The sequence below is a fragment of the Gymnogyps californianus genome, chromosome 12, assembly GCF_018139145.2.
Source record: "Gymnogyps californianus isolate 813 chromosome 12, ASM1813914v2, whole genome shotgun sequence".
Taxonomy (NCBI): domain Eukaryota; kingdom Metazoa; phylum Chordata; class Aves; order Accipitriformes; family Cathartidae; genus Gymnogyps; species Gymnogyps californianus.
In genome coordinates, this window is record NC_059482.1 from 20,428,501 (window position 1) to 20,455,066 (window position 26,566).

The window sequence follows — 26,566 nt, forward strand, 5'->3', positions numbered from 1 at the left end:
ATCTTACTAAATAATCCTAGGAGCTTGATGCACTGTATGCTTTAAATGCAAGGAGCACAGTAGCAATTAGGAAGAAATTAATTTAAAAGTTGATAGGTCATGCTGATTATGTTTAGAATGGCTTTAATGCTGTAGATAATATCCCAAGCAAATTATCGATTGCCTGTCCTTTCTCTTATCTACTATAGCTTGGAAGATATTCAGTCAGTGAATTCTTCCAAAGCAAGTAAAGCACAACCTTTTATCTTCAAACTTACTGAGATGTGTACGTACACCTACAAACGGCCATTTACATTGCCATTGTGAAGTCAGTCCAATTCTCCATTGTGTGATCTATCTCAACAACAGTTTTGTACCGGTGTAAGCAATGCAATGTCAATGGCAGGGTAAGGAAATATGTTGGAAAACTTTCACTTCAGCTTACAGCTAGAAACTACCAAAAAATGTCTTTCATAGAAAGACTTTGTAGGAAAGCACTGTTATTAACAAGCATTTGTTGGAATTTCTGATCAAGACAAGATATTGCTGTGCAGTAAAGTTACTACTGAACTGGTTCAAATCAACCCTATGTAAGTATACCGAGTAGGAAGGAGGACTTGCCTTTTCTGTTGTGGCAGAACACGCAGTCGTCCACAGGTTCAGAACACGTAGCTGATGTGCCTTTTCTTGGGCTTGTACTTTCCCTGCAGAGGACAAGCTGGAGCAACAGCATTCTCTGTTTACACACTACAAAGACCCATGTCGAATTGGTCCTGGGGAGGATAAACCATGGGCAATCGGTAAGACCTTCTCTAGCTATCGGTGTATGAAGATTTACTTGTCTGTCACTCACACGACATCTATAAGCAGCAGGTAGTTCATCTAACTGGCAGTAAGAATTTGGTGGAGACCAAATATTTACAAGGGGTATTTCTGTAATGTAGATTGTATAAACCTTAACAGTGTCTTGTTGAGATCTCTGTTTGGTTTTCAATTATAATTCAAACTTCAGTCCACATTCTAGAACTTACGCATCAAGCTACTTGAATGCCTTCCCACACCTATTCTACTTTTAAAATAATCTCTAGATTACTTTGGGGGAGTGGGGTGGGGGGAAAGCCAAATTATTGTTTCTGTGCTTTCTGCATGCAGTGAAAGCCTGCAGCTTTTGATCAGACTGTTCCCTTTGGTGTTCTATAAATACTGTAAGTGAGGATCTAACAAAGCAATTCAACAACACTACGAACTTGTAAGGTTCATCTTACAAAAAATTTCATGGAACTCTGAGATACACCTGGTGAAACTCAGTTGAACTTGGTTAAGTTTTTAGATCAGGAATTAGACTTCTCTAGAGGAGCAATTATAACTGTGAAGATACTAAAGGTAAGAACGTGGAACTGTTTACTAATGTGGCTTTACTCTGTTGTAGCAGAAAAACAAAAAAAATCAGAGACATTGGGGCTGAGAAACTGGAAGGGAGAGGAGAAGGGAACACAAAGTGCTCTCAGTCAGAGCGGTCCCCTCTGCCCCGCACGGGTGCTGTCTTCACACACCTGTGCCCCTGGAAGCTTCCTGAGAGGCAAGTCACAGGAGGTATGCTGGGACAGTCACATCTCCCTTTCTGTTCACAGGTACCTTGTTGGATCCTGAGGGACTATATGATGAAGAAGTGTGCACTCCAGATAACCTACAGAAGTATGCAATTCCTGATCCTCCCACATGCTTTAGACAATTCCTTAAAAAGCCAGTTCATTGCTTGCTATTTAACATTTCACAAATTGAGGGGTGTTTTATGGACTGTTAAAAAAAAAAAAAAAACAACCAACAACCAAACATAATTTTTTACTTAGGGTTACTTGGGGAAGAGGGAAAAAAAGGGAAGGAAAAGCGGCTGCTTCTGTAAGTCTAATAGAATTGGCTTCAATGGGTGAAAAGATGAGAGCAACTGCAGTGTTTTTATGTCTCTAGAGTTGGTCCTACCTGGACAGGCCCATAGGACAAGAAACTCAGAGCACTACCGAAGAGGGTACGTGGACAGCTTGTCTGAAGGTCCTTCTGCAGGCAGCCAGTTCCGCAGTCACAGCACTGCAAAGGACAGCAACAAAAGGAAATGTAGTTTTCCTCAAATAAAAAACCCATAAAGTTTAAAACACCACCCCCAACCCAACAATTAACTACCCATTCTAGAAAGCTTGCAGATTTCTATACACCTATGTCGTGGTTTAACCCCAGCCAGCAGCTAAGCACCCGGCAGCCGCTCCCTCACTGCCCCCCTGCTCCCAGTGGGATGGGAGGAGAATTGGGGAAAAAAGTAAAACTTATGGGTTGAGATAAGAACAGTTTAATAATTAAAGTAAAATAGTAACAATAATAATATAATAATAATAATGAAAAGGAATATAACAAAAAAAGGGGGGGGGGGGGGAAGAAAAAACAACAGTGATGCACAATGCAATTGCTCACCACCTGCTGACCGATGCCCGAGCCGTGATCCGCCCCTCCCGGCCAACTCCCCCCTGTTTATTACTGGGCATGACGTTCTATGGTATGGAATACCCCTTTGGCTAGTTCGGGTCAGCTGCCCCGGCTGTGCTCCCTCCCAGCTTCTTGCACACCTGCTTGCTGGCAGAGCATGGGAAACTGAAAAGTCCTTGGCTTAAGATAAGCGCTACTCAGCAACAACTAAAACATCAGCATGTTATCAACAGTATTCTCACACTAAATCCAAAACACAGCACTGTACCAGCTACTAAGCAGAAAATTAACTCTATCCCAGCCGAAACCAGGACAACCTAAAAAAGCAAGCTCACAAATACAGAGAGGAATGAAATAGCACATCAGACATAACTAGGAATATGGCTTAATATCTATCAGTGATACTAGTGCAGCATTACTTGTAAGGAGTGTTTGATATTGAGAAACAGGTATCTTTGGTTTGAGCTAGTGGACTTATAAGAAATACAAAAAAACCTTAATTTGCAGAAGTCTTAAGATGAATTTCTTGAATACCTGTACTGTTTGTTAATGATATGCCAGTGGAGAGAAATCAATAAGCTTTGTATATTTTAGAGCAGCACTTAATGAATGTGATAATCCTTTTTGCACCTTCTCTACCTTGAAGGCTAGTTTAATGGACTAAATATGTTATTATCATGACTAACTATAAAAGATGTTCTAACTGTTCATTACCAAAATATACTAAAGAGGTAAAGTTATTTGAATTAATGAGTCTGTGCAGATGCTTCAGTTAAAACACATAATGGAAATGGTACATTATATAGGCACAGTTTATGTTGGCATTTTTACTCACTAAGTACAGTACACTGCATGGTATAGATGGACACTTAGTTGAATGTATTAGGTGAGGCTCCCCTTGAAGTCGTCTTTGTGTCAGTTTTGAACAAAGAAATTGAATTCTAGACAAAAGTCTGGGTTTAGTTTATATTCAAAATAAGGATTTGTTACAGCAAGTCAGCTTTGCACATTCAAGAGCCTGCAAAATTTCCAGGCATTTCTATTCACGTGTTAAAAACATGAATTTGGTACACGTGAAAGGGATTTCTGGAAAGCAAAAGTAAGGTAATTTGGCTCTACAATCAAGTTTGTAAATGCAAATCTGTATGTGGGTATAACATTCTATTTTAAGGTTCCAAGAGCAGGCTTGGACCTCTTTTAAAAAAAAAAAAAAAAATTTTAAAAACCGAAAAGCCAAAAAAAACCCCCTGTGTCTTCAAGCAGCCTTTTGAGACAATCTGTCACCAAATTACTTTTGGGGTATTTTGTTTTATGCCCTGAAGAGTTACTTGTATTCAGCAATTAAGTTCCACTGACAAATACGTGACTGATAGATAAAGAGCCATCAAATGATCAATAAAGATCTAAGAGTATTACTTCTGCTACCTATGTGTATGTACAGCACCTCAGTATGAGGTAACTGGAAAATATTCTTGAGCGTTGGTAACAAAATATACGTAAGACTTTTTGCCTACTAAATGTGGCTTTCAGTTTTCTACAATACGTTATAATTCTCTTAAACTGATGAAAAAACCCTTTATGAGACCAGAATTTCCACTAGCTTTTTACACAAATCTGCAGGGAAACAGGGATCTGCATGTATATATTATGTAGATGTGCTTATATATTAGAGAAACCACTTCCACGAGAGGCCAAGAGAGCCTGTCCTCCCATCTCTGCAAGGGACTGGTAAACATAAAAATTGCCAGTAAGTTCAGTAAAATTTAAAGCCATTAATGGAATCTAGGCTTTAAAGACATTTAAATGTTAAATAGCACAGAAGTTGTGGAGCACTGTCTAGCTAACAAGTATCATTCATATACACAGCAAAACAGGGTACAGCCTAAAACTGATCCGTTCTCAAATTTCCAATAATAAACCTTGATCAAGCTTTACAGACAGTTGAAAACAGACATTTAAATTGGCAACATAAGCTATCCAGAGAATTATTTCTTCATTAGCACTCTTCTCTAGTTTATAAATAAAATTAAGTAGTTCACATTACTAATTAGACCATAAAAGCAGCAGAACAACTAGTTCTTAAATATCTTTTTCATGTTAAGTACAGCATACGTAAAACATCGGACTAGAGGAACATACTTGGTACAAATAATGAGCAAGTAATTTATAATTATAGAACAATTAATAAGCTAGATGTAACCATCTGGGCCCTGTCACAGTGCTGGAAGCCGCACAAGCTTCTGCTCAGAAAAGCTTCATGAAATGCACACAAATAATCTCATCTCACAAAGATGACTGTCACCTTCAGGCAAAGCACTGGAATAAGCCAAATTTCGTCTCTAAACCCCAAATGTGTCTGGCACAGGAGGCACATTACAGCACAACTAAGAAACAAGATTTAAATGCAAATTTTTCCAGTCTCTGCTGCTGGACAGTGGCTCACAATTCTGGGCGACAGGCTGCAACACCGGTAAGAAAAGGCTTCCTTAACTCGGGTGCTTCTCACCTGAATGAGAGGTGGTCTCTTGAGCTTTATGATGAGGGAGCAAGTTTTGCTTTATGGCTCCCTTACATATACTGTTCTTCATGCTCCTTTGTTCACTGCAGCTACGGTCAGCACTACAAGCAAACCATCGGCCAGAGAGCTGCGTGACAATTTGGGACTGAAAATCTTTCAAGGAAAAAATAAAGTTCCAATCACTTTTTATCGTCCCTTTCTTTGTGTCCTAGGAATTAAGACAATTATTCTGACAAAATTCAGAGTTAGTTGTGCAACTCAGTCATAATTAGTTATGTTCACTTAAATTGTTAGCATTTAACTTGTTCACCTAAATTGTTAGCACGGCATAGCCAGATGTCCAGTACTTGTGTCTACTTCCTGTAGAGACACACAGCAAACCATTGCGTATACAGTAGTACAAGTTTTAGTCAGAAGCAGATGCATCCACATTTACAATTTGTTTTCCTCATGTATTTGAAATTAACATTTCCTTCCGTGAGCAGTTGTGCAGGTTAAGTGAATACCCAGCGTTCACAGACTTTTAACTGAAGCTAAAACAAATTCATCTTTTAAATTAATGCAAACAAGATTTTTTTGCAGTAGTACTGCAGCGCTAATCAGCAGTTTCTTCTGCTTTGTTACTTAGCTTTGCCAAATATAAATACAATTTTTGAAAGAAGTCAGTCCCAAAGAGCTTGCTTTCTTGAACCTAGAAGAAGAATTTCACGAAGTGAATCATTTGCAGTAGCTCTTTGTAGAATCAGCTTGCAAATGGGGTGCAGACGGTAAGCTAATTTAACCCAAGATATTAGATGACAGTCTAAAACTGAATAATACATAAAAGGAAGCTTACTTTCATAAACTTCAATACCTCACTAAGTCCAAAGGGGGTTAAGAAAAGTTCTGATTACATAACTATATGGCCAGAATTTTGTCATTGTTATCTTTTGAAGGCACATAAAGTACTTCTTGTATGTATCAATTGACCCAAACTTACAGATCATAATGCTACTGAGACGTAATCAACTGTAGCAAGTGCTGGTCCCCTCTGCCACCATTCAGATCCTTCCAAAGAGACAAAATTTGACAAAGGAACCATTTGAATCTCAAACATTAAAACACATCACGAGAGTCTGGTGTTTGTCTCTTGTTTTTCCTTCATTCTGTACTCTCACGTGCATGCATCAAAAAATTCCTAAACCTAACCCCATAAAACCCATCCAAAGTCAAGTCTTAAAAACTGGGTGATCAAAAATATCTTATTTTTTTCCAAGGTGAAATTAAAGGCTTTGTACCTGCTAGGACCCAAGTTCATGGCTCAGTGTTTCTCCTGCGACAGTTGATGATGTAGCTTAATGGCGTAATCAACTCTTACAAGGGAAACCACAGAACCTTGAGCTCAGGTTTTGGCAGGTAAGTAAAGGAAAATGATTTTCAAGGAGGTGGTTTTGAAAGTAGTTTGCTTGTGTTTTGAGCCAGATAGCAAAACCACAACCTCATCTGCCCCTCCCTACATGCACAGTTACCATGCAAAACAGCTGCGATTGTACTTGATATTAACTGTCTGCATAATACCCTACACGTGCAGTTACTGTGTGCAGCTCCTGCTTTTGCATGCACAGTTGTCTGTTGCCTTCGGCGCTCCTTTGGTAGATCTTTTAAATAGAATACAAGAAGGTAAACCAAGTTTCCTTTTAAATCCGATAGAACAGCAAAAACACAGAACAGCACAGCAACACAGAATTATTGTAAAAAGAGAGTGACAGGGACCTTTGTGGGTTATGTGGTCCAAAGTCACGTTCAAAGCAGGGCTAGCTTCAAAGTTAGATCAAGTTGCTCGGAACCTTAATAGTCTTCTGTATAAAACCTCCTGTTAAGGTTTAAGCACCCAAACTAAAAATTTTAATGGGAGAGCTGCAGCTTATTTGCCTGAACACAGGATTGGTACCTAGAAAACTGATTCTTAATTTTGACTGCTTCTGTATATGGTCTTGGGCTGGGTAATCTCCGTGCAAGATGGGGGCAGTACTAACACACCCACTGAGTAAGTCCATCTCTGTGGAGGAGGTTGAAGAATGTCACATACAGGAATCAAATAAATTGGGCTGTCATTAGTAAAGTGCTTGGGGTCCAAGACACAGTAATCTGATGCTGAGGCTTGCTCAAAACCAGGTACCACATGCCCAAATGCGTGCTCCTGAAAACCACTCCTCATCCATACCCTGTCTGTAAAGCTGGTTGTCTTCGTTTCAGAAGGAGTTGCTCTGATCAGAATGGAGAGGTTTGCATCAAAGTACTCACGTTTGTTCTAAAGTAATCCATGAAAGAGTTTCCTCCTCTGCTAGATGCAGCAACACTGGAAATCAACAGAGGGGCTGTGGGCTGCAATATGCTACAGATAGCAGGCAGGCAAGGTCCTCCTCAGATCTTTGTTCTCCTGGCTACAAGGGTGGGTCCCCCAGTACAGCACCAGTGATGCCAAACCCACCATGAGGCTTTAAGAGCACAGTCAGCAGTTAGTACAGCCTCATACTGGAAAACACATTTGGAAGAAGATGTGCTTTACAAGTTTAACAGTCCTTTTGGAAAGGCATTACCGCTACCGGGGATTTGGAGGGAATCTAGCATAACGCAGGAAGGGACAGAATGAGCAAACATTTAAAGCACTTACTTTGTTTTTTAATGAAATAGGGTGCTGGAGAGTGAAGAAGGAAGGAAAGGATACTTAGTCTATCCCACCAGCAAGAACCACAGTTCCAGTCAAAAGGGGAGGAAGGCATCATTGAAAGGCAACGGGAGGAGGATTGACTATATGCTCTATACAGAAGAAGGTCTCTACCTGGAATGGAAAGTGGTGAGTTTCAGAGTTGACAAAAAGAGCCATAACCCACACAACAAACTTGTCTGGATGGCACTGCAGCCTGTTCTGCATGGGTTCAAATTCATACTCCAAGGAGAGCCTGCTGCTTTGCTATTTTTTACCTTTGCATGCAAGTACTGAGTTTGTAAACCTATTATATGAACAAATTTAAGGTGAGTTTAGGGATTCTGGTAGCAACACTGGTAGATATGCTGCTCTTCAAAAACAAACAAAAAACCTTGTTGCCATTCCTTAAACTTTTGCCAGACTAAGAGTTTTGGCTGATGCTTTCCATGCCAGCAGTCCGAATATTTTTTAGTCTTTTCAAGTGTCTGGATGTTCTTTTATTATGCCTATGAAAACCTACCTAAGTGACAAGTCTGTGATACATAGGCAGAAGTTGGCACGGGTAACCGGAATGAGAACTTGTAGTGCACTGTCTGCTTCCTGGTGTAGGACCTTGGCTTATACAGAATTCCATGATGCAAATGAGAAACTAGGTCACACTTATTTACCATACCCCACTGCAGTTGCTGCAGAAGAGCAGGCAATAGAGCAGTTCAGCATAGCTTAGTGCATGATACCTCAACCTGTCTGCCCTCTGTTTGCATGCGCTCTGTAAACACAGCAGCTTAGCAGCTAAATTCTTTTAAGGCTTCCTGTTTCAGATGCACAAATGCCCATGGCACATCTGTATGGTAAACCCATCTTACATTGTGCACAAACAGCAACAAAACCAATATTTGAATAGTTTTCACCCAGATTAGGTCTTTGATAAGGCTCATGCTGGCAGCAGAGAGAGAACTAAAATACCTGTGCTTCCTGCAAGCAATTCCCAAAGTAAGTACCTGACCCATGGGAGGGGACAACTGCATTGTATCAAGTGAGCGTTACAGTTGCTCCATCCAGCTTTCAGAAGCTGGGAAGCCGCAGTATTTCCTACAGAACTTTAATTTGGTCCTGTGAAATGTTGCCAGAACAAAGGCTGGAATTCAGAGACGCGAGGAGCAGCATTCCTGACCGCCTTAAGTTCCCACAAAGTTTAACACCTCAATCTAACGAAGACAGGCTTCCTTTTTAGCTGCGTGCCCTATCTAGTACGGTATGGCCAGCCCCTCCTCCCAGGTGAGTGCCTCCTTATGCACATGGATTACCTACTGCAGCACTACAGGTAAGTCCCTCTGGAACGACGCAGATGTTACTGTAAATGGAAAGAAAAGGTACAACAGATTTCATCCAGACTAGTTCAACTGTGTGTCATATAAATGGTTCACCTCTTCAGCTGCACCACACTGACATGCCCTGTGTGGCAGATCGTTTACCATTAGCCCAGCCAAGCTAGACTGGTCCCATACATCTGCTAATACAGTAAGGTACTTCCAAGTAAACTAAAAAGAGGCATAAAAGCCGAGTCCTGCTGTGTGGTATAACATCAATTCTCCAATTCCTTCTTTCTTGCTTTTGTTTTCCTTCTGCAGGAAGTGGAAGAGTTCAGCTTTATTACCCAGTTAGCAGGCTTGACAGACCACCTACCAGTAGCAATGCGTCTCATGGTGTCTACAGGAGAAGATGACCCTTAAAACTGACCAGCTTTGAGAGATTAGAAGAGGGAAATGTTAACAATATTAAGAAAATCATCAGAGGATAAGAACGAACTATTCTGGTGCCACGTTAGGAAAGACAACAGACCTGACCCGGGCTACTCCCAGAATGTACCAACAACGGTGGATATAAAAAGGGAAGAAATGGAAGGGGTTGTGGCCAAAAGCCACTGTCACAAGTTGCTCAGGCAACAGGGCAGGCCTGTACTACAATGCTTTCACTGTGGACCGAACGGAACCAAGATGGAAGTCCTAATTCCTTCTGAACCAGTGCCATTCTTACTAAAACATGTTTTTATACTAATATATAGCACAATTTAGTTTGTAATTAGTCTGTGAGTTAGTGCTGCTCAATGGTTTTTTGCATCATTTCTTTGTATAACTAAGAAGCTAAAGCTTTTTTCCTTTTTTTAGCCTGTTAAAAGTTGTAGTAGCGTGCTTGCATCAGTAGCATGCGCCCGCACTGCATGCCACTCTGAGATAAAATAGTCAGTAAGATACCATGGGGAATATCAGAATGGAAGCGAGTTCAAAAATCAGATACCAGCCAGAGCAAGGCATTCTGGGACTGGCAAACCCTTCTGTCATTACAGATAGGCCTTAAAACAAACAAACAAAAACTCTATTCAATTTGCAGACCAAGATCTTCCTGTCCATTTAAGGATACTTAAAAGATTTGGAATTAAGACTTAAAGAACACACTTCTACCCTTATTCCAGCTGTGTTCCCACTGAAATTCTGAAGTGTTTTGTCTGAATAATGACTCCAGAATTGGGCCTTTAGCTTTCTAAGCGCAACTTATTCCCTTAAGAAGAAATATAGTTCCCCTGTAATGTTTTTTCTTTCTTTCCCATACGTGGGGCAGTTCTGAATTATGGTATGGGATGATATGTATGTTACAGTAGAGCGAATAGATTCCTGTAGTACCATTGGTAACACCAGAGCCAACATTCTGCCTTAGCTAGAAAGAGTAAGTGGGAAATAGCTTGTAAAATGCATGCTAGATATAGAGTTAAAATAAACGTAAGTGACATTTTGGGGGAAAGAGTGTAGAACAGTGTATGATTGATAAGGCAGGATAACCTAACAATTTTCTAAAGGAATCAGTACACTTAAAGGGAAAGTGTAACATGGCTAGCTAGAGAGTATAGAACTGTGACTCTCAGCCTTAGGTAACTACTTCCTAGGAGCAGAGGGTTTGTTTATGTCTGTGAGACACAATTCTCTGTTTGTTATGCACTCACAGACTTTAATAGGGGTCTTGCCATCTAATTCATATGTTCTTTCCACTGCAGCTCTTTAAATGTGGGGCTCCCCTCTGCCACCTTATCCCCATGACCTGACCTACCTAGCCTCTGTAACCTTAAAAATAACAAAAAGCTGAGAATCAGGTCCATAATGAGACTTGGTGGTTTTTTAGGGATTTAAATTCAGAAGGGTTCGTGTTGCTGGGAGAACAATGAGACCCCTTGCGTTTTAACCAATACTTAGTTTTTTCTGCCTACTTCCTGTTCAATTTTACTGTTATTTCCTCTTACATTACAAATTCCCTGTGTTAAAAAGAGAAGAGTTAATCTAATACTTATACTTACTCCATTAAGTAAACTGTTTTAGTTATGCTGGCCACAAACTCCTGAAGATGCTCTTGTTTTGGTTTAGTTTACACCTGCTAGGAATCAGCTTGAGCTAAATCAGAATAGATTTAAATTACAAATCCCGGTCTGCGCAGCCTCTGGTAGTGGCTTAACAACGGAACATAGATCAGCCTGATTTTGCAAGTAGAGAAGCTCTTAATAGTCATGAAAGTACTGGACTAACAGTATTGGCTAATTCCAAGTAGGTAGTAGGCCACTGCTCACGCTCTCCCACTGCGCCTGGTCTTGACACGTTTTATGCCTCATTTTCCAGTCCTGGCGTCCCTTCAGCAGAGACTGCCTCTTAAAAGTGTACTGTGCCAAACCATGGGGTAGTCTGCAAGCATAACCCATGGGGACTCAAAAATGGAACCAGACTCAATTCCCCTTTTTGATAAAATTAGGAATTCAAGTTTACAGCATCAGAGACTTTAGTGTACTATCCCAGTGCACCACCAGTTTCCCACTTTGTATGTTTCTCTTTATACAGAGGGTGCACGTATGTGCAATGTGTTTTTCTGGTTTCTTACCTCTCCACCCAATTCAGAAAAACTTGTACCTGAAACAATGCTTTTAATCCTATTTTCTACCTTGCTTGTATTTTATTAACCTTTTTTAAAAAAAACAGACAGTATCAGTAGCAATTTGTGTGCTGTCCAGCAGCTATTTCTCAGTAGTAAGATTAAATATAAGGTACAGTATTTTTAATAGCTTTCCTAACAATGTAAATTACAATTTGATATCAACTTCACTAAGTATCAGTTGCAGGAGCTGAATTTGACACTGTGCGAGATATAATCATAAAACTACTGCCAAACAACGTTACGTTATTTACGGTAAAACTAACATGGTCTAAATTACTTTTAAATTAGTTCCGTGGCTTTGTGCTGACTAAAAGCCAGGCACTTTTGTCAACTTCTTGAGATACGCTGAGAAATATTTTTTCAAATTTGAAGTAAACTGTTTTAGATTTTGATGTTCTTAGTTTCTCAGTGATCAAGAAATGGACAGTTGTAAAATGTTCTCTCTAAACAATACACAAACATTTAATCAGCCTAGGTAGCTCTTACTAATTTACGGTCTTAAGGATCTAACTTTGCAAGAGAGTGATGCTGGGAGGTACAGCATTGTGGCACCACTGTACAGATGCTCCTTGCTTTTTTGCATTGAACCTGTGCCTTTTGATGCCTTGGTATGCTTGCAGGAGTCAGAGAGCATGCGTACCGGTAAACTGTAACAAACAGGCTTTCCTTTCCAGACGAGTAACATCCTGGAGAAAAATTAGTTTTGTCTACACCACTACTACCACAGTTCCATATACTATCTCGCAGAGAATCATTCAGACAATGCCTGTACCAGCAGGATAGCAATCATCACAGATACTATGTAATAGAATATCTGCATTTAAAAAAAGGGGCGGGGAGAACACGCCCAGGAAATCAAGCCCTGGATAGCTTTTTCAGATGTCAATCCCACTTTGCTTAAGGATAGCATGACCCAATTTATTAGTAGGATGCTATTTGTAAGAAATTTGTGTTAAGCTTACTCTACTATGCTTAGCCCACTTTGTACAGGAATTTCAGGTATCTTCAAGAAGTGGGTGCTAATGCTATTCTTGGTTTAATAACTGCCACTCAACAGGGATACTGTAGGTGAAGTGTCATCTGTTTTTATAAAAGCTAGGTGACGTCTTCTGTTTCTCATGTCCAATTTGCATTTTACAACAACACTTTTAGAACAAGTGAACAAAAGACACAAATGAGGACAGCCGAAAACTAAGAACTTCCAGAAGTTTCAAGGATGTCAGGTCCTTACAAAGTTGGTACCTTTAGATCACTTCAAAAACACAACCTACAGAACGTAGCCTCTCGGGCACATTCAGATGCAGTTAATCTGTGCACTGTTTGTCTGAGGGATGCGTGATCCACCTGCTTTGCACCACAGCTCAGCCACTGAGGACCAGGGTAGTAGCGCCTAGTGTACAGCTTCGTGCTATGTGAAAAAGCGTTTACTACAACTAATTCAAGTGGTGGCCAGCTAGTTGTATTCCATCACAAACTGGATGCTTAACAGAAGCTGTCTAAAGCAACCAAACATGAACTGTACCACAGACTGGCTCCAAGAGAAGCCTGCAGGCCGCTGAGCTGTGGCCTGCTGTAGAGAAACCCTTGAGAAAGCTGTCTGGTATAATGAGTTTACCTATCTTGTGCTAGTATTATGACACGGTTGTGTTCCAGAAGCACTCTCAGCTAGCCTGGCTAGACCCTCAGTCCTACTTGTTGGGTAAGACAGTAAGATTTAAGGAACTTACAATTCCAATAAAGATTTTTTTTTTAAAAATGGCCTTTGTTTGGTGGTCCAGATTAAACCGATCTGACTGTCCCCAGTTTGGTCTCTGAGCTACCTTGGGATCACACAGCAGCACATCAGTGTCAGCACATATCATCAGCTCAGAAATGAAGCATTTTTACCTCCTCCTGGCACTATAGGATGAGAACAGAAATACAATTCAAGCACTTTGAAAAACTCCCAATTTTATCATCCATTACAATGAGGGTCAAATTGTTACTGAAGGTCTCATTTTTCCACGCCATCTTGTTTTAGATATAATCCTGATGCTTTTCAAGACTTGTATTATTGCTGAGGTTTAGAAATCCTATAATAAGAATAACCTTTTTTATTTCAATGATTTTTCGGTATTGTATCCTGGAACCTAATGTTTTTATATGGTAAGCACACACCTTCTGACATTTTGTTATAAATGTATTAAAAAAATAAAAATTTAAATATTTTCATTGGTTTCTTTGCCTGCAAGAAAACCACAATCTCAGACCTGGTAAAAACAAGGTATTTTGAACAATAGGGAGGGTGTTTTGTCTTTTATTGGTGCTGAAAGGAATAACTGGTTGATGCAAACAAGATAATAAAATTTCAAGGCTCAAATGATTCTGTGCAGTCTACTTTTTCTGGTTTTGTGATGTGGAGCCTGATGGCACTAACCGAAATCCGATTCTAAGATGCAGTCTGGTGGGCGGGTTAAGTATGGTCTCACTGCGCTACGCCTGTTCTAGTGAATCTGCAGAAAGTAAAGGGTGAAAGAAAGGAGTGCTTTTAACTCGCCCTCCACCTTGGCCTCTACTGCTCAAACATCCCCCTGCACAGACACACCCCGCTCAGTTGTCAAGGTGTGCAACCTTCAGACAAGCATTCACAGTGCCTGCTGCAGGCTGCAAACCTGAACTCTGCATCTTGCACCAAGTCCAGGCTTTAAGTACGAGGATGTCCGCTCCCCATTGCATTCTGCTAGCATTTAATGTAAGACCACTTCACAAGAACAATTTCTAATTATGCAGTTGTATATCTTGACATCTCAACAGTTATCTAGTCCCTGAGTTAATGGAGAGCAGGTTTTTATCTTTGTACTGTCCAGTCAAAGATAATTAAAAAACAAAACAAACCTCCCCCCTGTACACACATCCTTCAGAAATCCAGTGATTTAACAAAACAATGTCAAGGGAGAAGAATCCATTTTACTGGTTCAGTCTTTCTGAACAGTCCTCAAAGTCCTTTATAAAAGCCAGCAGGGAACCCGACCTCTAAGAATTTCCTTTTTCCACAAGCAGAAAGGAGGAAATCAGTGGAATGCAAGTGATGAAGGAAGAGCAGAGCGCACAAGTTTCTTGCCATTAGCTCAGGAAGGAACCACTCCATCTTGTGAGACAGGATGTTACAGATGGATCTCTGCAGCCTTCTCCATTGCTCTACAGGTGATTTTTGTCTGCATTCTGATGCTGCCATAGCATTACACTTTGACAGACTTCATTTTCCAGTGGTGGGTTCCTAGTATGTGCCTCTCCTGCAATACCTGATCTATTTTTCCGCTGTTACAGTTTGCATTATTATGTCAGCAGCTCATGAGTGGGTTCCCATCTATGAAGTGCTATAGAACCACAAAGTAAAACACAATCATTTCTTGGACAGTTTGTGTCTTCCAGACATTTAACTAAGAAGAACAAGCAGAGAAAATAGTAACTCCTTCCTGCTCCCTCTGCCCCAGGAGTTGTAGTGTATTTTGTTATGAACTCGTGCCCACAGCTGCCTGTCGGTCAGCACTGTAACTGCAATGCCATCTGCCTCTCTGGCTATTGTACAGATTCTCCTGGCAAAGCACCTATTAAAACACAAATCAGAAATTCCTGCTCAGAATGCTGCTGAAACCGGTTACTCTTCTAGCCCTTTTCTTTGACTATTTAATACTTTGATGTACCAATTCTCCTTGTTGCAGCAATTCAAGTTGCTCATCTACATTGTCATGGCCTTTCAAAAGACATGCTCTTACCCTCTATTGTTGTTTCTGACTACTCCAGATTTCCCATCTATCACTCCTAAATCTGTAAGCCTGTCATATTTTCTTCCATACTTTCCCTGACATTTAGGGAAGGCTCCGAGCAGCCATTTGTGAAATCAGTGAGCAGGCCTTGCTAGGAAGACTGGCAGGAAAACAACAATCCTCTTTCTCATCTTTTACATAATGGCAGATTTAACAACTGCTCCTTACAACCATTAGATGTGAACGGGAAGAAATGTGCATTAATCACAGGTAAGATTAGAAGAAAAAGTGAGGAGGAAAAAAAAAAAATCTGAGGATAGTTACACATTGGGTCTGTGTACCCAGAAAGATCATGGAATCTCCATCAACATTTAATCTGGACCGTATACTCATTCCCTTTCCCTCCCCCCCTGAACCCCCAGAACCCCTTTCTAGGTCTGACGAACATGTCGTACTATTGCAAATCATATCAGCTGCTGAGGTTGTGCTCAGCCCTACACATGCCGCAGTGCCCATGCCGATACCATTGGCTCTCACACTGACAGAGGCTTTTCCAACCTGTGAACCCATCCATCTGCCTTCACCATTTGTTATGTCCTCTCACCCTCCTCCTGTCTGACTCACAGACTCTTCGGGCAGAAGACTGCGTCACTGTCCTGTCTCTTATACAGCACCCAGCAAGGTGCCAAGGAAAATGATTCCTAGGCACCAAGAACCATCTAAACAGTAAACTAATCAAAAGAGGAGATTAACTGTAGTAGAAAAATGCTACAGCCTTCCTGTGGGCTTTAAAGGATGAGATAATTGAATATAATCACATCAATAAAGGGACATTTTCCCCATGTTCCTATTAACATACTAGCTTTCAGCTGGCTTTCCTGTCTGTAAATTGCATAATTCCTAGAAAATAGCTGATGCTTCACCTTCCCTCACTCCCCACGAGCTTCTCGTACTCACCAACACACGCTTGCACAGTTTCCACCACTGCCAAGCCCTCTCTTTCCCTTTTATAAGTAAATCTTTGATGTCTCCAAAGCCAAACCCAGCAGAACAACTCCAAACCGCTTCAAGTGCCATGGTACAGTTGGTAAGCCAGGTATGTCAGAATATCCTTTATCTCTGTAAACACTGCAACAAAAGCCTAAAGCTTCACAGTAGTTTTCACTGTTATACTACATCTGTTACAACAGGTTTTTTGCAAAGCTCTGCTAAAGCTCCTCAAGTCATGGCAGCGTGTGTCCAAAGCAGCCAGAAGCCTTAAAAGCCCCATTCCTATTCGCAAATGTTTTGACTCTTCCAAATCCCAGCAACAAGATGCGTCAGTCTGATGAGGTCAATAGAGACCTTAATGTGATCCTGAATGCTGTACTGTCATTAGTATACTGAATATTGATATCTCTGACCGCTTTCCACCCTGCTAAAATGGAATTTGCCTCACAGATACACACATTAAACGCTGTATTAGCTAGTAACTGATATAAATCCTGCCTTAACGATAGAAAAAAAGAGGATGATGGCTAAGATATTGCAGTGTTAGACCAGAGAAACAGAGCTGCCTGTAGAAAGGATAAGAACACGTTTGTGAAGCGGGGGGACACCCCCCTACACATTTAACCTGTGAGCTGTGATTCCACAAATGCCTAGCAGAATGACTCTCACAGAGCTCAGGATGCAACTACGGTAAGAACTGCTCTATTGCACAACAATACTTCTGTAATTTTAAGATTCTGGATGATGCAGTAAAAACAACTGAAGGGGTTTCCAATGCTGCCACAGCATCACATGCTACAGCATCTGCGCGGGCAGCCTCCAAACACTTTGGTATTTGAAAGAAGCAATGTGGGAGCTCAGAACCTGAAATCACCCAATGGCAATATATTCTGAATGGATCCCACTGCAATGAACAGAAAGAGATGAGCATGATGAGGGGAAGATGACGTCTTTCCACATCAAATGTAATTAGATACCTTTGTTCTCATTAAAGAGGTTCATGAACTTCTAAATTAGCAGAAGACTGTCAGCTTGAACACCCAGGCCCTGCTACAATTTGGGTAACATCCTCACTACCTTTTCGAATCTAACTAGGTATAACTGTTACCTTCTTTGTGTTTGGCTGCAACAGGTTTTTAAATACCTTTCAAATGCCAATCCAGAATTTTGAATACCCAGCAAAATCCAGCTGGATCTTTCTCTACAGTTAAAAACTTCTCCTGAAGTCAACTGCCACCAGCTTCAGCAAAGCCAACACTGAATGTTTCATATTGCTTAGTAAGGACCTTCAGGATATCAAGGAACAAAAGGCAGTTGCAAGGTCTGCAAGACACCAAGTGAAAAAAAGTCCTAGGCCTAGCATGGTGCCAAGCACTATGCTAAATATATTTCTAATGAAAGGTGTATCACACAAGACAAACTAATTCTCAGTACGCAGCCTGGTCCATTATCTCAGCCCCAAAATAAGACTGTTATGAAACAGGTATTTAAACTCTATTTTCTGTTACTCCCTGGCTACATATAATTTCTCTTTTCCATATTTGCCGAGAAAGCTATTTATAGCCACAGCAAACTCAGACTTTTAACAAAACGTGTCTTGTACCCCACAACGAGCACATAAGAAGGACTTCGTGCTGTAGCTACCTCATTAATTATTAGATTGGTGTTCTTGGAACTCTGTGGCATTTTTGAACTAACAGTGCTTACCCTGGCGAGATCCCTCTTGCCCACAGCTGACCTCGAGTGTCCTTCCACGTCACTGCAAAAACCTCGGCCTCACCGTTCTGCAGCTGTGTGTTCCAATGTTAGAGCAAATTAGAAGCTGTAAATGTAGCATTTATTATACACTGACAGAAAGAAAAGCTGAGTCTGGTTAAACGCTGGGCAGTGGCTCCATACCCAGTATAAGAGGTCCTTGTCCAGGCCTGGATTCCCAAGGGCTGACAATTAGAAGAAGGTTTCTGACCACAAGACCAGACAAGTTCAAAACCAGCTTCCAAATGACCACAATGGAATGCAAAACAAACAAACAAACAAAAATTCCTCTCTGAAACCCCACTGCTTTTAAAACAGAGTTTGATGTATTTTTAAAGAGAGATTATATGCATGAACCCTACTACAGGAAGGGACTACACAGAGCAACCCAGAAGGTCCCACTCAGTCTTGTGTTTGGTTTGAGGACAGGGGAAAAGTACAGAATTTCTTCTGCTTCTGGGTAATGATTATTTACAAGTGCAAGCACAATTATCTGTTTGGGAGCTTCGGTTTATTCTTTTAAAAAAATAATTGATATTTTTATTCACATTTTAAACATGGACAGAACTGGCGCTTACTAGCAGAAACTCTTCAAGTATGAATAGCTCCCTGTCAAGGCTCTATGTAACAAGAGTATACTTAAAAGCATGGCGGGGCAGGGGGAATGGAAAAAAAAAGGAATGGAAGGAGGAGATACTCGATCTGCAGACATACTATAAAGATAGGAGAGCATCATAAAAGGAAAAAAAAAAAACCAGCAACAAAAATCGTTAAGAACATTAAGAAAGATTAAATGGCCCTTAGTTATTTGGGAAACATTCCACAGTATGTACATTGCTGACTAGTTTTGGTGGTGAGAAGCATGACTACACCTTGCCTTTAGTTTTAGAGATACTTTTTTATTAAATCTTATTTTAAATACAATTATTTTATTAGCTGTTGCCCAGCCAACCCAGGGAATGCAAACACAGACTGTCTCAAAAAGAAAGTCATAACTCTCAGCTTTTAAGGGGAGGTAAACAATGGAGCAGTGTATCTAGTTCCCAGTGTATCTAGTTCCCGGCTTGAGGCAGAGACACAAGTGGAATATTCTCCCTGTAAGCAAAGGGATATGGGCAGCAGCATCCAAGAAAGCAGCAGGAAGCTGGCAGTGGATGTAAGGCATTGCATCGATCTGAACAGATGATCTCCTGTGAGAAAATACCTTTATTTATTCAGGCAGGCTACACGGCCTAGCTGACTAGCACCATGACAAATACAAAAATGGCAGCATTCTAAATGGGGACACATTCTGCCATCGAGGGAAGCTTCAAAGAAAGACAACAGGGCTAAACAGCACCTAAAAGGGCTACATCACATCCTTACTGCAAAACTCCTGTTAATACCTGATGACTGTGACTGTGGAACAATGAACATACTGCTAACCGCATCTGTACATTAGCTTATCTACAACAGATAATTAGAGGAGTTAAACTCTCCATAACGCAACCTTGACACTAACCTGGTTCAGGAAGAACTGCTTAGATGATCTGAGGTGCTGGTGCCCCTTTTGGAAGGGAAATACTATTATACCTCTACCCTGCTGTTTCATTCATATCATCTATAAACATCAAATAAAAACCATAGCCTGGCAGTGCAGGCATTGCACCCGAATACAGTAAGAGACTGGCCTTGAAGAGCTTCCTGTCTGTGACAGGCACAAAAGAAAACACACAGAAATTAAATGTTTTGTCAGTATATACCCATGAAACCTGTGGAGCAGAGCGCCCTGCTACAACAGACATAAAGCCTATTTTGTATTGAAATATGAAGACATAGTCTTTCCTAGATCTTTCTCTACCTTCTTCCCTTTTTGGAGACTTTTTTGCCATATATTGCAGGGTACGTGCCAAAATAACGCAAGAAAAGGTGAAAACGTAACATTTAACATGGAAGTTGACCTTATGGTTCATTATTCTGCTGTGCAACATAGAGGGACCTGCTAGTTTTTGTTGAGCACTAGTCAGTATTATGCAAAAAGAGAAGGACAAGAGGAGGAAATCTAAAAAAAAATTTATTTAATGCATGAAGGAGAAGAGATGCAACCTCCCTAACAGTTTCATACAAAATAGAAACACATACTAAGCCATCATAATACAATATACCAGCACAGTTTTCAACACAAGACCATAACTTATGAACATGCTGCCTCCACCAAGATCTTCATCCTTTGGCATGCTATGCCTAGAGACTCAGGATTAGTGCTCTCTAATGACACACAGGCTGCACAAGGCAACTTTGTTGTATTCTTACCACACTCCTCCTATGCCTCATCAGTGCCTTCAGATAAAGTTTTGGTTTTATGCTTCAGTTCCAGAAGCAGAAACATTAGATGAGACATTTTTGTAGGCAGAAACACCTTTTGCTGAAGAGAAGTGCGAGTCCCTGCCTAATTCTGGAAGACTTCCTGGCTTGCTTTTCTGTTAGCCTCTGAAACCTCTGCTTTGCTCTCCAGATAGACTGCCTGGTCAACAGGGCACAAGGGAGGTTGGAGGAATGAAAGAGATGGCCATTGATTTTAAATAAGGCTGAGGCTTAACGAGGAGCAATGCCAAGAGGATTGCTTAAGGGGCCACCACTTAAACTCAACAGAATGAAACTACTAGATTTGGAGTCCAAATACCATTTTAATCACTCAGATGAGAACACACTACCGGAGACACATAGTAACAGAAGTAGCTGTATACCTAGGCAGCTGAGGCTAATCTGTGTCACTTGACACAGGAGGTACATAAAGCTGCCAGGATCGTTTGTTTCTAAAGTGGAGAGGGGGAAAAAAAAGTTTTAAAACGAACCAGGATGACTAGACTTTAACATAAAGAACCCTTCCCCTGACTTACAGCCTTGCATGTAGATTACAACAGAATTAATACTAAATTTAACCCAAAACTGGGCTCTGCAACTAATATTTTCCTTTTATCCCCCATTGCCCTCTCCCTTCTTCCCCCTAGGGCAAGGAAAGCTACAATATAAATGCTAGCCATAACACAGAAAGGTATCTTAAAGGGGGACAGAATGCACGAAAAAACCTTACATACTGTTTGCTTTTTTGTCAGTCAGCATGCCTTGAAAAATAGTGGTTTAGACTTATTTTATTATTTGTAAAAGCATATCTAGAAGAAAAAATAAAGTTTACAGCTAAATTAGACCTAAAAGCAACTAAATTTCAATGATACTAAAACAAGCAAACAAACAAACAAAAAATTAAGCCTTTTGTTTTGTACCTCTAAAGAAAGAGACTAAGTGTGTGCAAAACATTTTTTCCTCTTCATAAGCTTTCCACTAAAAGGCCATAGGATAGAGGCTCCACTCGCAGGAAACAGGCTATGAGAAGCATTACGGAGAACTCTTAAACAACACCAGCTGAGGAGATGAGAGAACCTAAATACTACTGCTGTTTTAAAACACCAGGGGCATGAACATTCAATACTAAAGCCACTGTCTTGGTCCTCAGCTTACTCACTACTTGGTACAACGTCCCAGCATGCCAGGATACACACGTGGCAAAATAGCAGGCAAAATTATACGGTATCAATATTCTTTCCATACCAGTTCATTACCCATGTGTGTGCTTGGTTTCCTCAGTCTGAAAGTCACACAGACACACCCAACACATGAACTTTTGTTTCTGAAGTCCCACTATTACTTATAAAACAAAGCAGGCCTCTAAGCTAGCCAAAGTTTGCTCCCTCGTGCAAACCTGTGGAGTGGAAGCAGGTGCTGACACAACTTATTTTATGTAGGAAACAACCAGGCTCACTGGGAGATGCAGACCCGCCAAGGCAGCAGGGCCGGCGGGTGCAGCAAGGTCAGCCACAGCCCGGTAGGAAGGGCCACCGCGGCGAGACGGGTGAGGGCCCGCCCGGCGCGCCGCCCTGACTGGAAACCGCTCGAAAGCTTGACGCCCAGGGCCGCCCGCCGCGGCGCAAACGGCTCGGCCAGCCCAGCCCCCCCCAGTCCCCGCAGACGCAACCCCTCCCCGGCCCGGCTTACGGCGGCCTTCCCGCGGCGCTGACACCGGCCGCTGCTGCCTCCGCCGCGGCGGGGAGGGGAGGAAGCGGGGGTATAAGAAGAACATGTCTGTCCCCTCCCCTGAGGCGGCAGGAGGCCAAAATGGCGCCCAGCCGGCCTGAGGAGGGAGCTCGGCCAATCAGGAGCGGGGCTCGCGCCCCGGGCAGGTGGGGCCGGCACGCTCCCGAGGGAACAGGGGCGCCGGGGGCGCGCGGCCACGGCGGGCCCGGCCGCGGTGCGGTGGCGGCAGAGCCGGGACGCTCCCGTCCCCGAGACCGGCGGCCCCGGGAGGAGGCATGCCTGGCCAAACGGCCGCCTCGCTGCCTCTCCCTCGCCTTCTGCGTTGGGAGGCTCCAGGGGAGTCGGTTTATTACTAATTAATTCTGGATGCGCTCACGGCCCTTTCCACCTAAAGCGAGGGATGTGATCATCAGCCCTTCATTATAAATGACTTTGCAGTTGCCTGTGAGATTATGCATGTAGAGCTACAGTACAGTCACTTCAACCATTCCTAGAAATACTGCAGTTGAGAAGAAACATGACATTTTCAAGGGCTGCAGCAAAGGCTGTTTGTTTCTCTCCCCCACCCCGTTCATTGCCGTAGCTTGATTTATTTGCTGATTCTCAGGGTTGTGAATAATTGGTTTCTTAGATACTCTAACATGAAGCAAGCCATCACTTTCTGGGAGAACAGATATAGCAGGATCCATCCCCCTTGAGAAGCAGGAGTCCACTCAGTAAGCTTGCAGCACCCACTCTTTCTTCCAAAGCACGAGTGCAACGCTTCACACAGAGTGAAGTGCAAGGCAAGAAAGAGCAGAGGCTGCGGAAAATAACAGGAGCAAGAGACAAAACCCACAGCAAGCAGGCTGCTGCTGCAGTACGTTACACAGCTGCACTTCAGCAAAACCCTGAGGAAGAACAGGAGGTTACCTGGCCACTCTCCTGTAACTTAAGAGCTAAGATATCCTGGGACTGTGCCCACACCACTGTGAAGAGCACCATCAGACCTGCAATTGCGGGGCTTTCCCTTTGCATACAGGAAAATAATCAGCTCTCATTCTTTCATTAGTGCTCTTGTCCACAAAAGAGGCATCTTTAGGGCTCTCAAATCCTAGACAGAATCCTGCTGGGGCAGGGGGGAGAAAAACAAAAAAAAGTGGGTCATCTTCATGACAGCCTTTCAAAACAAAAACAAAGCCCTTTAGCCTTGTAAATATATATAATCATTATATTAAAAATATAATTTATATGTAATACATAAATATATCTTTATATATATGTTAAAAACCCCATGGTTTTAATTACTGAGGTATCCAAGGATTTGCTGCTCTGAGCCTTTATCTGCTGTATCTCGGCCAAATCTCATAAGGCTGCATTTGAAATCACACTGCGCTAAGAAAACAAATGATTAAAGCAGAGCAAGGGAGTCAGGGGATTAGTTTATTCTGCATGGCCTTGAGCAAGTCATTTTTAGCTCTGAGGCCCTAATCTTATAGTGAGCCTGGGGCAGATGAAACACTTGAACACCCACACAAAGCACACTTAGTTTTTTCTCATCTGAAAAAATGGGGTGACAACACATACCTCTCTCTGAGAAGCGTCTTAACCATTAATCTGCATTAAATGCTTGGAAATGTGAAGTTTTAAAATTATTAAGTACCAAACCAAATTAACATTTTGCAATGCCATCGGAGTCAATAAGGTTGAATGACAACACAAGCACCCATTGTATTCAGCTCACAATCATCACTGGAAAAATCTAACACTAGGAAGCTGTAATAGTCTGTTCCCCTCCTAACAACCAGCTGTAACTGCAAACAGAATACAAAAGATGAGTGACTAAATGAATTAGTCCTGAACTGCATCCTCTATCTTGTTAAATGCAGGAAGCCTACACAGAGCAGTTTCAAAGGGACTAATGAAGGAGAAAAGCAAGCTCCGGGATCTCAGTCCTTAATGCCAGCCTCAGACAAAAGGTACCAGTTCTGCAAATAAAGGAACGAATCTTGCAGCTGCCATGACTTAGAAAACACCCTTTAAAACGCAAGACTTGTCCTTCATTAGGACCATGACAATTTCACTGTCCTAAGAGTATTATTCATTCTGTGTATTCAGCATGCGACACTTTGTTGCCTGCCTGCTTTTTATGGTAGGTGCAAGTCCACATCAGTCTCACTAGCAGTTGTCATTTTTTTGTACTAGTTTTCCATTTCAGTGCATGTATGCACAGTGTATCTCATAACATCACAAGCGTTTTATTTGCACATAAGATGAGACAGCTGCATTGCAAGTCTGTGCACTTTCCTTATCAGAAGTAAACACGGGCTGAAAATCCACTAGAAATTTAAAAGTGGATTCTCAGCACCCTCTTGTGGATTTGTGGTGTGATAACCACCACGTGTTAGGAACACTTTCATTACAACTCAGAGCTACAGAAAAGTTACTATTTTTGCAGCAAAACTACAATAGGAAGTTAAATGTGAATGGCAAAACTTTGTAGTTTATGATTATTTTTAATACCTGAATAAACCTGTGTCTTTAGTGCAAGCATCTCTTGTGCCACATTAAAAAATCTGCCAGTTACACACTGGCTCTCATGCAATAAATGAACTGTAATACTATTAGTTCAGTGGTGGCAGGGGATCCTGCTTCTATTAAAACATGCATCTACGCCTGCAGGCCTCGTCAGGATCAAAGCTGTTGTCATTGAGAAAAAAAATTGCCTGTGGTGGCCACACAGAGTAAGTTCCTTCCAAGAGAAAATAGGACTCTTGCTCTGCTTATTAAGACACCAGTAGCCAGAAGCTCTTCCAACTCAGCACATCATCGCAATGCTTCTGTCAGGTCTGGGAACAAACAGGAGTCTGAATGCTGCTACTGGGTAGACGTGTTTTTCTGATAAAGCAGCTTTCCTTCCCCATGTATGTGCTTGCAGTAAAATGCCCTGTGGAAGAGGACAGAGACAGAAGTACTTTTTTGTTTTATTTTTGCATACATGGATAAGGAATGCCCAGTATCCCCCTATAAGCAGCTGTTTTCCACACAATTTACAGATCACACTAGGTTTTTAAGTCCAATCTGAAGAATTCACAGAAGCCAAGGAAGACTGATACATACACTAAATACTCCTAATTACACATGAACAAATCTTTCCCCAAGTCACCCAGACGCGTATCAACACAGCTATGTTTTGTATGTACCATAATTTAATGAGTGGTGTGACTTATGTGAAAACATTCAAACCATACATGTGGTAAGGGTTTGCTTCAACATAACAGCTTCCAGCATGTTTTAACCAAATCCTCAAAGCAGTGTCGGTGCCTGTCTAAATGCATAAGTATAACCAGCAAGTATTAGTAATGTTGATCACACTCACAGTGAATTAAAACATGCACAAGGTTTCTTGAGCACATCCATCAAATTTTGTTCCTCTAAGGAACCCACAGGTGCTAAAATATGCTCAGCGTTCCAGCTTTCTAGCCTTTTTATTTTTTTTTGGACAGCAGCAATACAATTACTGCTCCAGGTATATTGAAATTTAAGATGTTTTTCCTCATATGCAGATAATATGATTCATATTAACTGTCAGAGTTCCTTTCTGGAAGCACAGTTCTGCAGATATGCTACCTACTACATCTAGCCTATGCCCTTCACTTTCACTAAACCCACCTCTGAGAATCTCAGTAGTCCCAAGTCTCACAATACCAAAAGGGTTTAAAAAGGATACCTCTCAGTCACCATGCCCAGTATCTACTGCAGTGCCCACATATCTTCAACACATATAACACTGACAACAAAATACAAATTCCCATCAATGTGGATTTCTTCCCTTTGGCATTTTAGCAAATTCATCTGTGTTATTTTTTCTTAGGAAGTACAATTCAGGCACACACATAGACAGTTATCTTTGAGAAAGTTAACACTAGACATTAAAATACTGTAAATTCAGTTGTGGTTTTGTTCTATCTTTTATTTTTCAAACACATAAATTCTAATATATTGCTGTCTTTTAGTTCTGTGTTCCCTTTGGAACACTGTATGCTTCTGTTAGATCCAGAATCATTTGTGCAGTTAAATGCAGAGCACCTTCAGAAGCTATTCCTACTGCAGAATGAGAACAGTAGCTCATGCTTTCTGTGTCAGGCCACGAGCAAACACAGGAGGCAGCATCTAAGTTTTTTCTGCTGTTACGTCCTCCAGAAGAGAAGCTATACAATGCAAGCCTTATGCATTCAGACTTGCACAACTGTCTCTGTGCCTTTTTTTTTTTAAATGAAGGGCCAAGCCTTTATTATTTAAAAGGCTTGGCCTATTATTGTTCCCTTTACAATTGTACAGCTTATGTTCCCAACATGTAACAAACAGATTTGTGCCACCATACTTTCTGTG

At 41.4% G+C, this 26,566-nt stretch overlaps 1 protein-coding gene and 1 long non-coding RNA gene across 2 annotated transcripts in view; one reads left to right on the top strand and one right to left on the bottom strand.

Annotated features, from left to right (window-relative positions):
* Positions 1-9,460, top strand: part of SMPD3 (sphingomyelin phosphodiesterase 3) — a 33,962-nt gene extending 24,502 nt beyond the window's left edge. The window contains exons 4-7 of the mRNA XM_050904058.1: positions 690-779; positions 1,611-1,674; positions 7,646-7,808; positions 9,293-9,460. Of these exons, the coding sequence (XP_050760015.1) occupies positions 690-779; positions 1,611-1,674; positions 7,646-7,808; positions 9,293-9,394 (419 nt within the window). The 3' untranslated portion in view covers positions 9,395-9,460. The remainder of the gene's footprint in view (positions 1-689; positions 780-1,610; positions 1,675-7,645; positions 7,809-9,292) is intronic.
* LOC127021123 (uncharacterized) lies at positions 607-22,194 on the bottom strand. The gene is made up of 3 exons (XR_007767163.1): positions 22,157-22,194; positions 1,960-2,064; positions 607-752 (listed from the first exon to the last, which is right to left on the bottom strand). It is a non-coding gene; the product is annotated as an uncharacterized LOC127021123 (long non-coding RNA).
* Between the last annotated feature and the right edge of the window lie 4,372 nt (positions 22,195-26,566).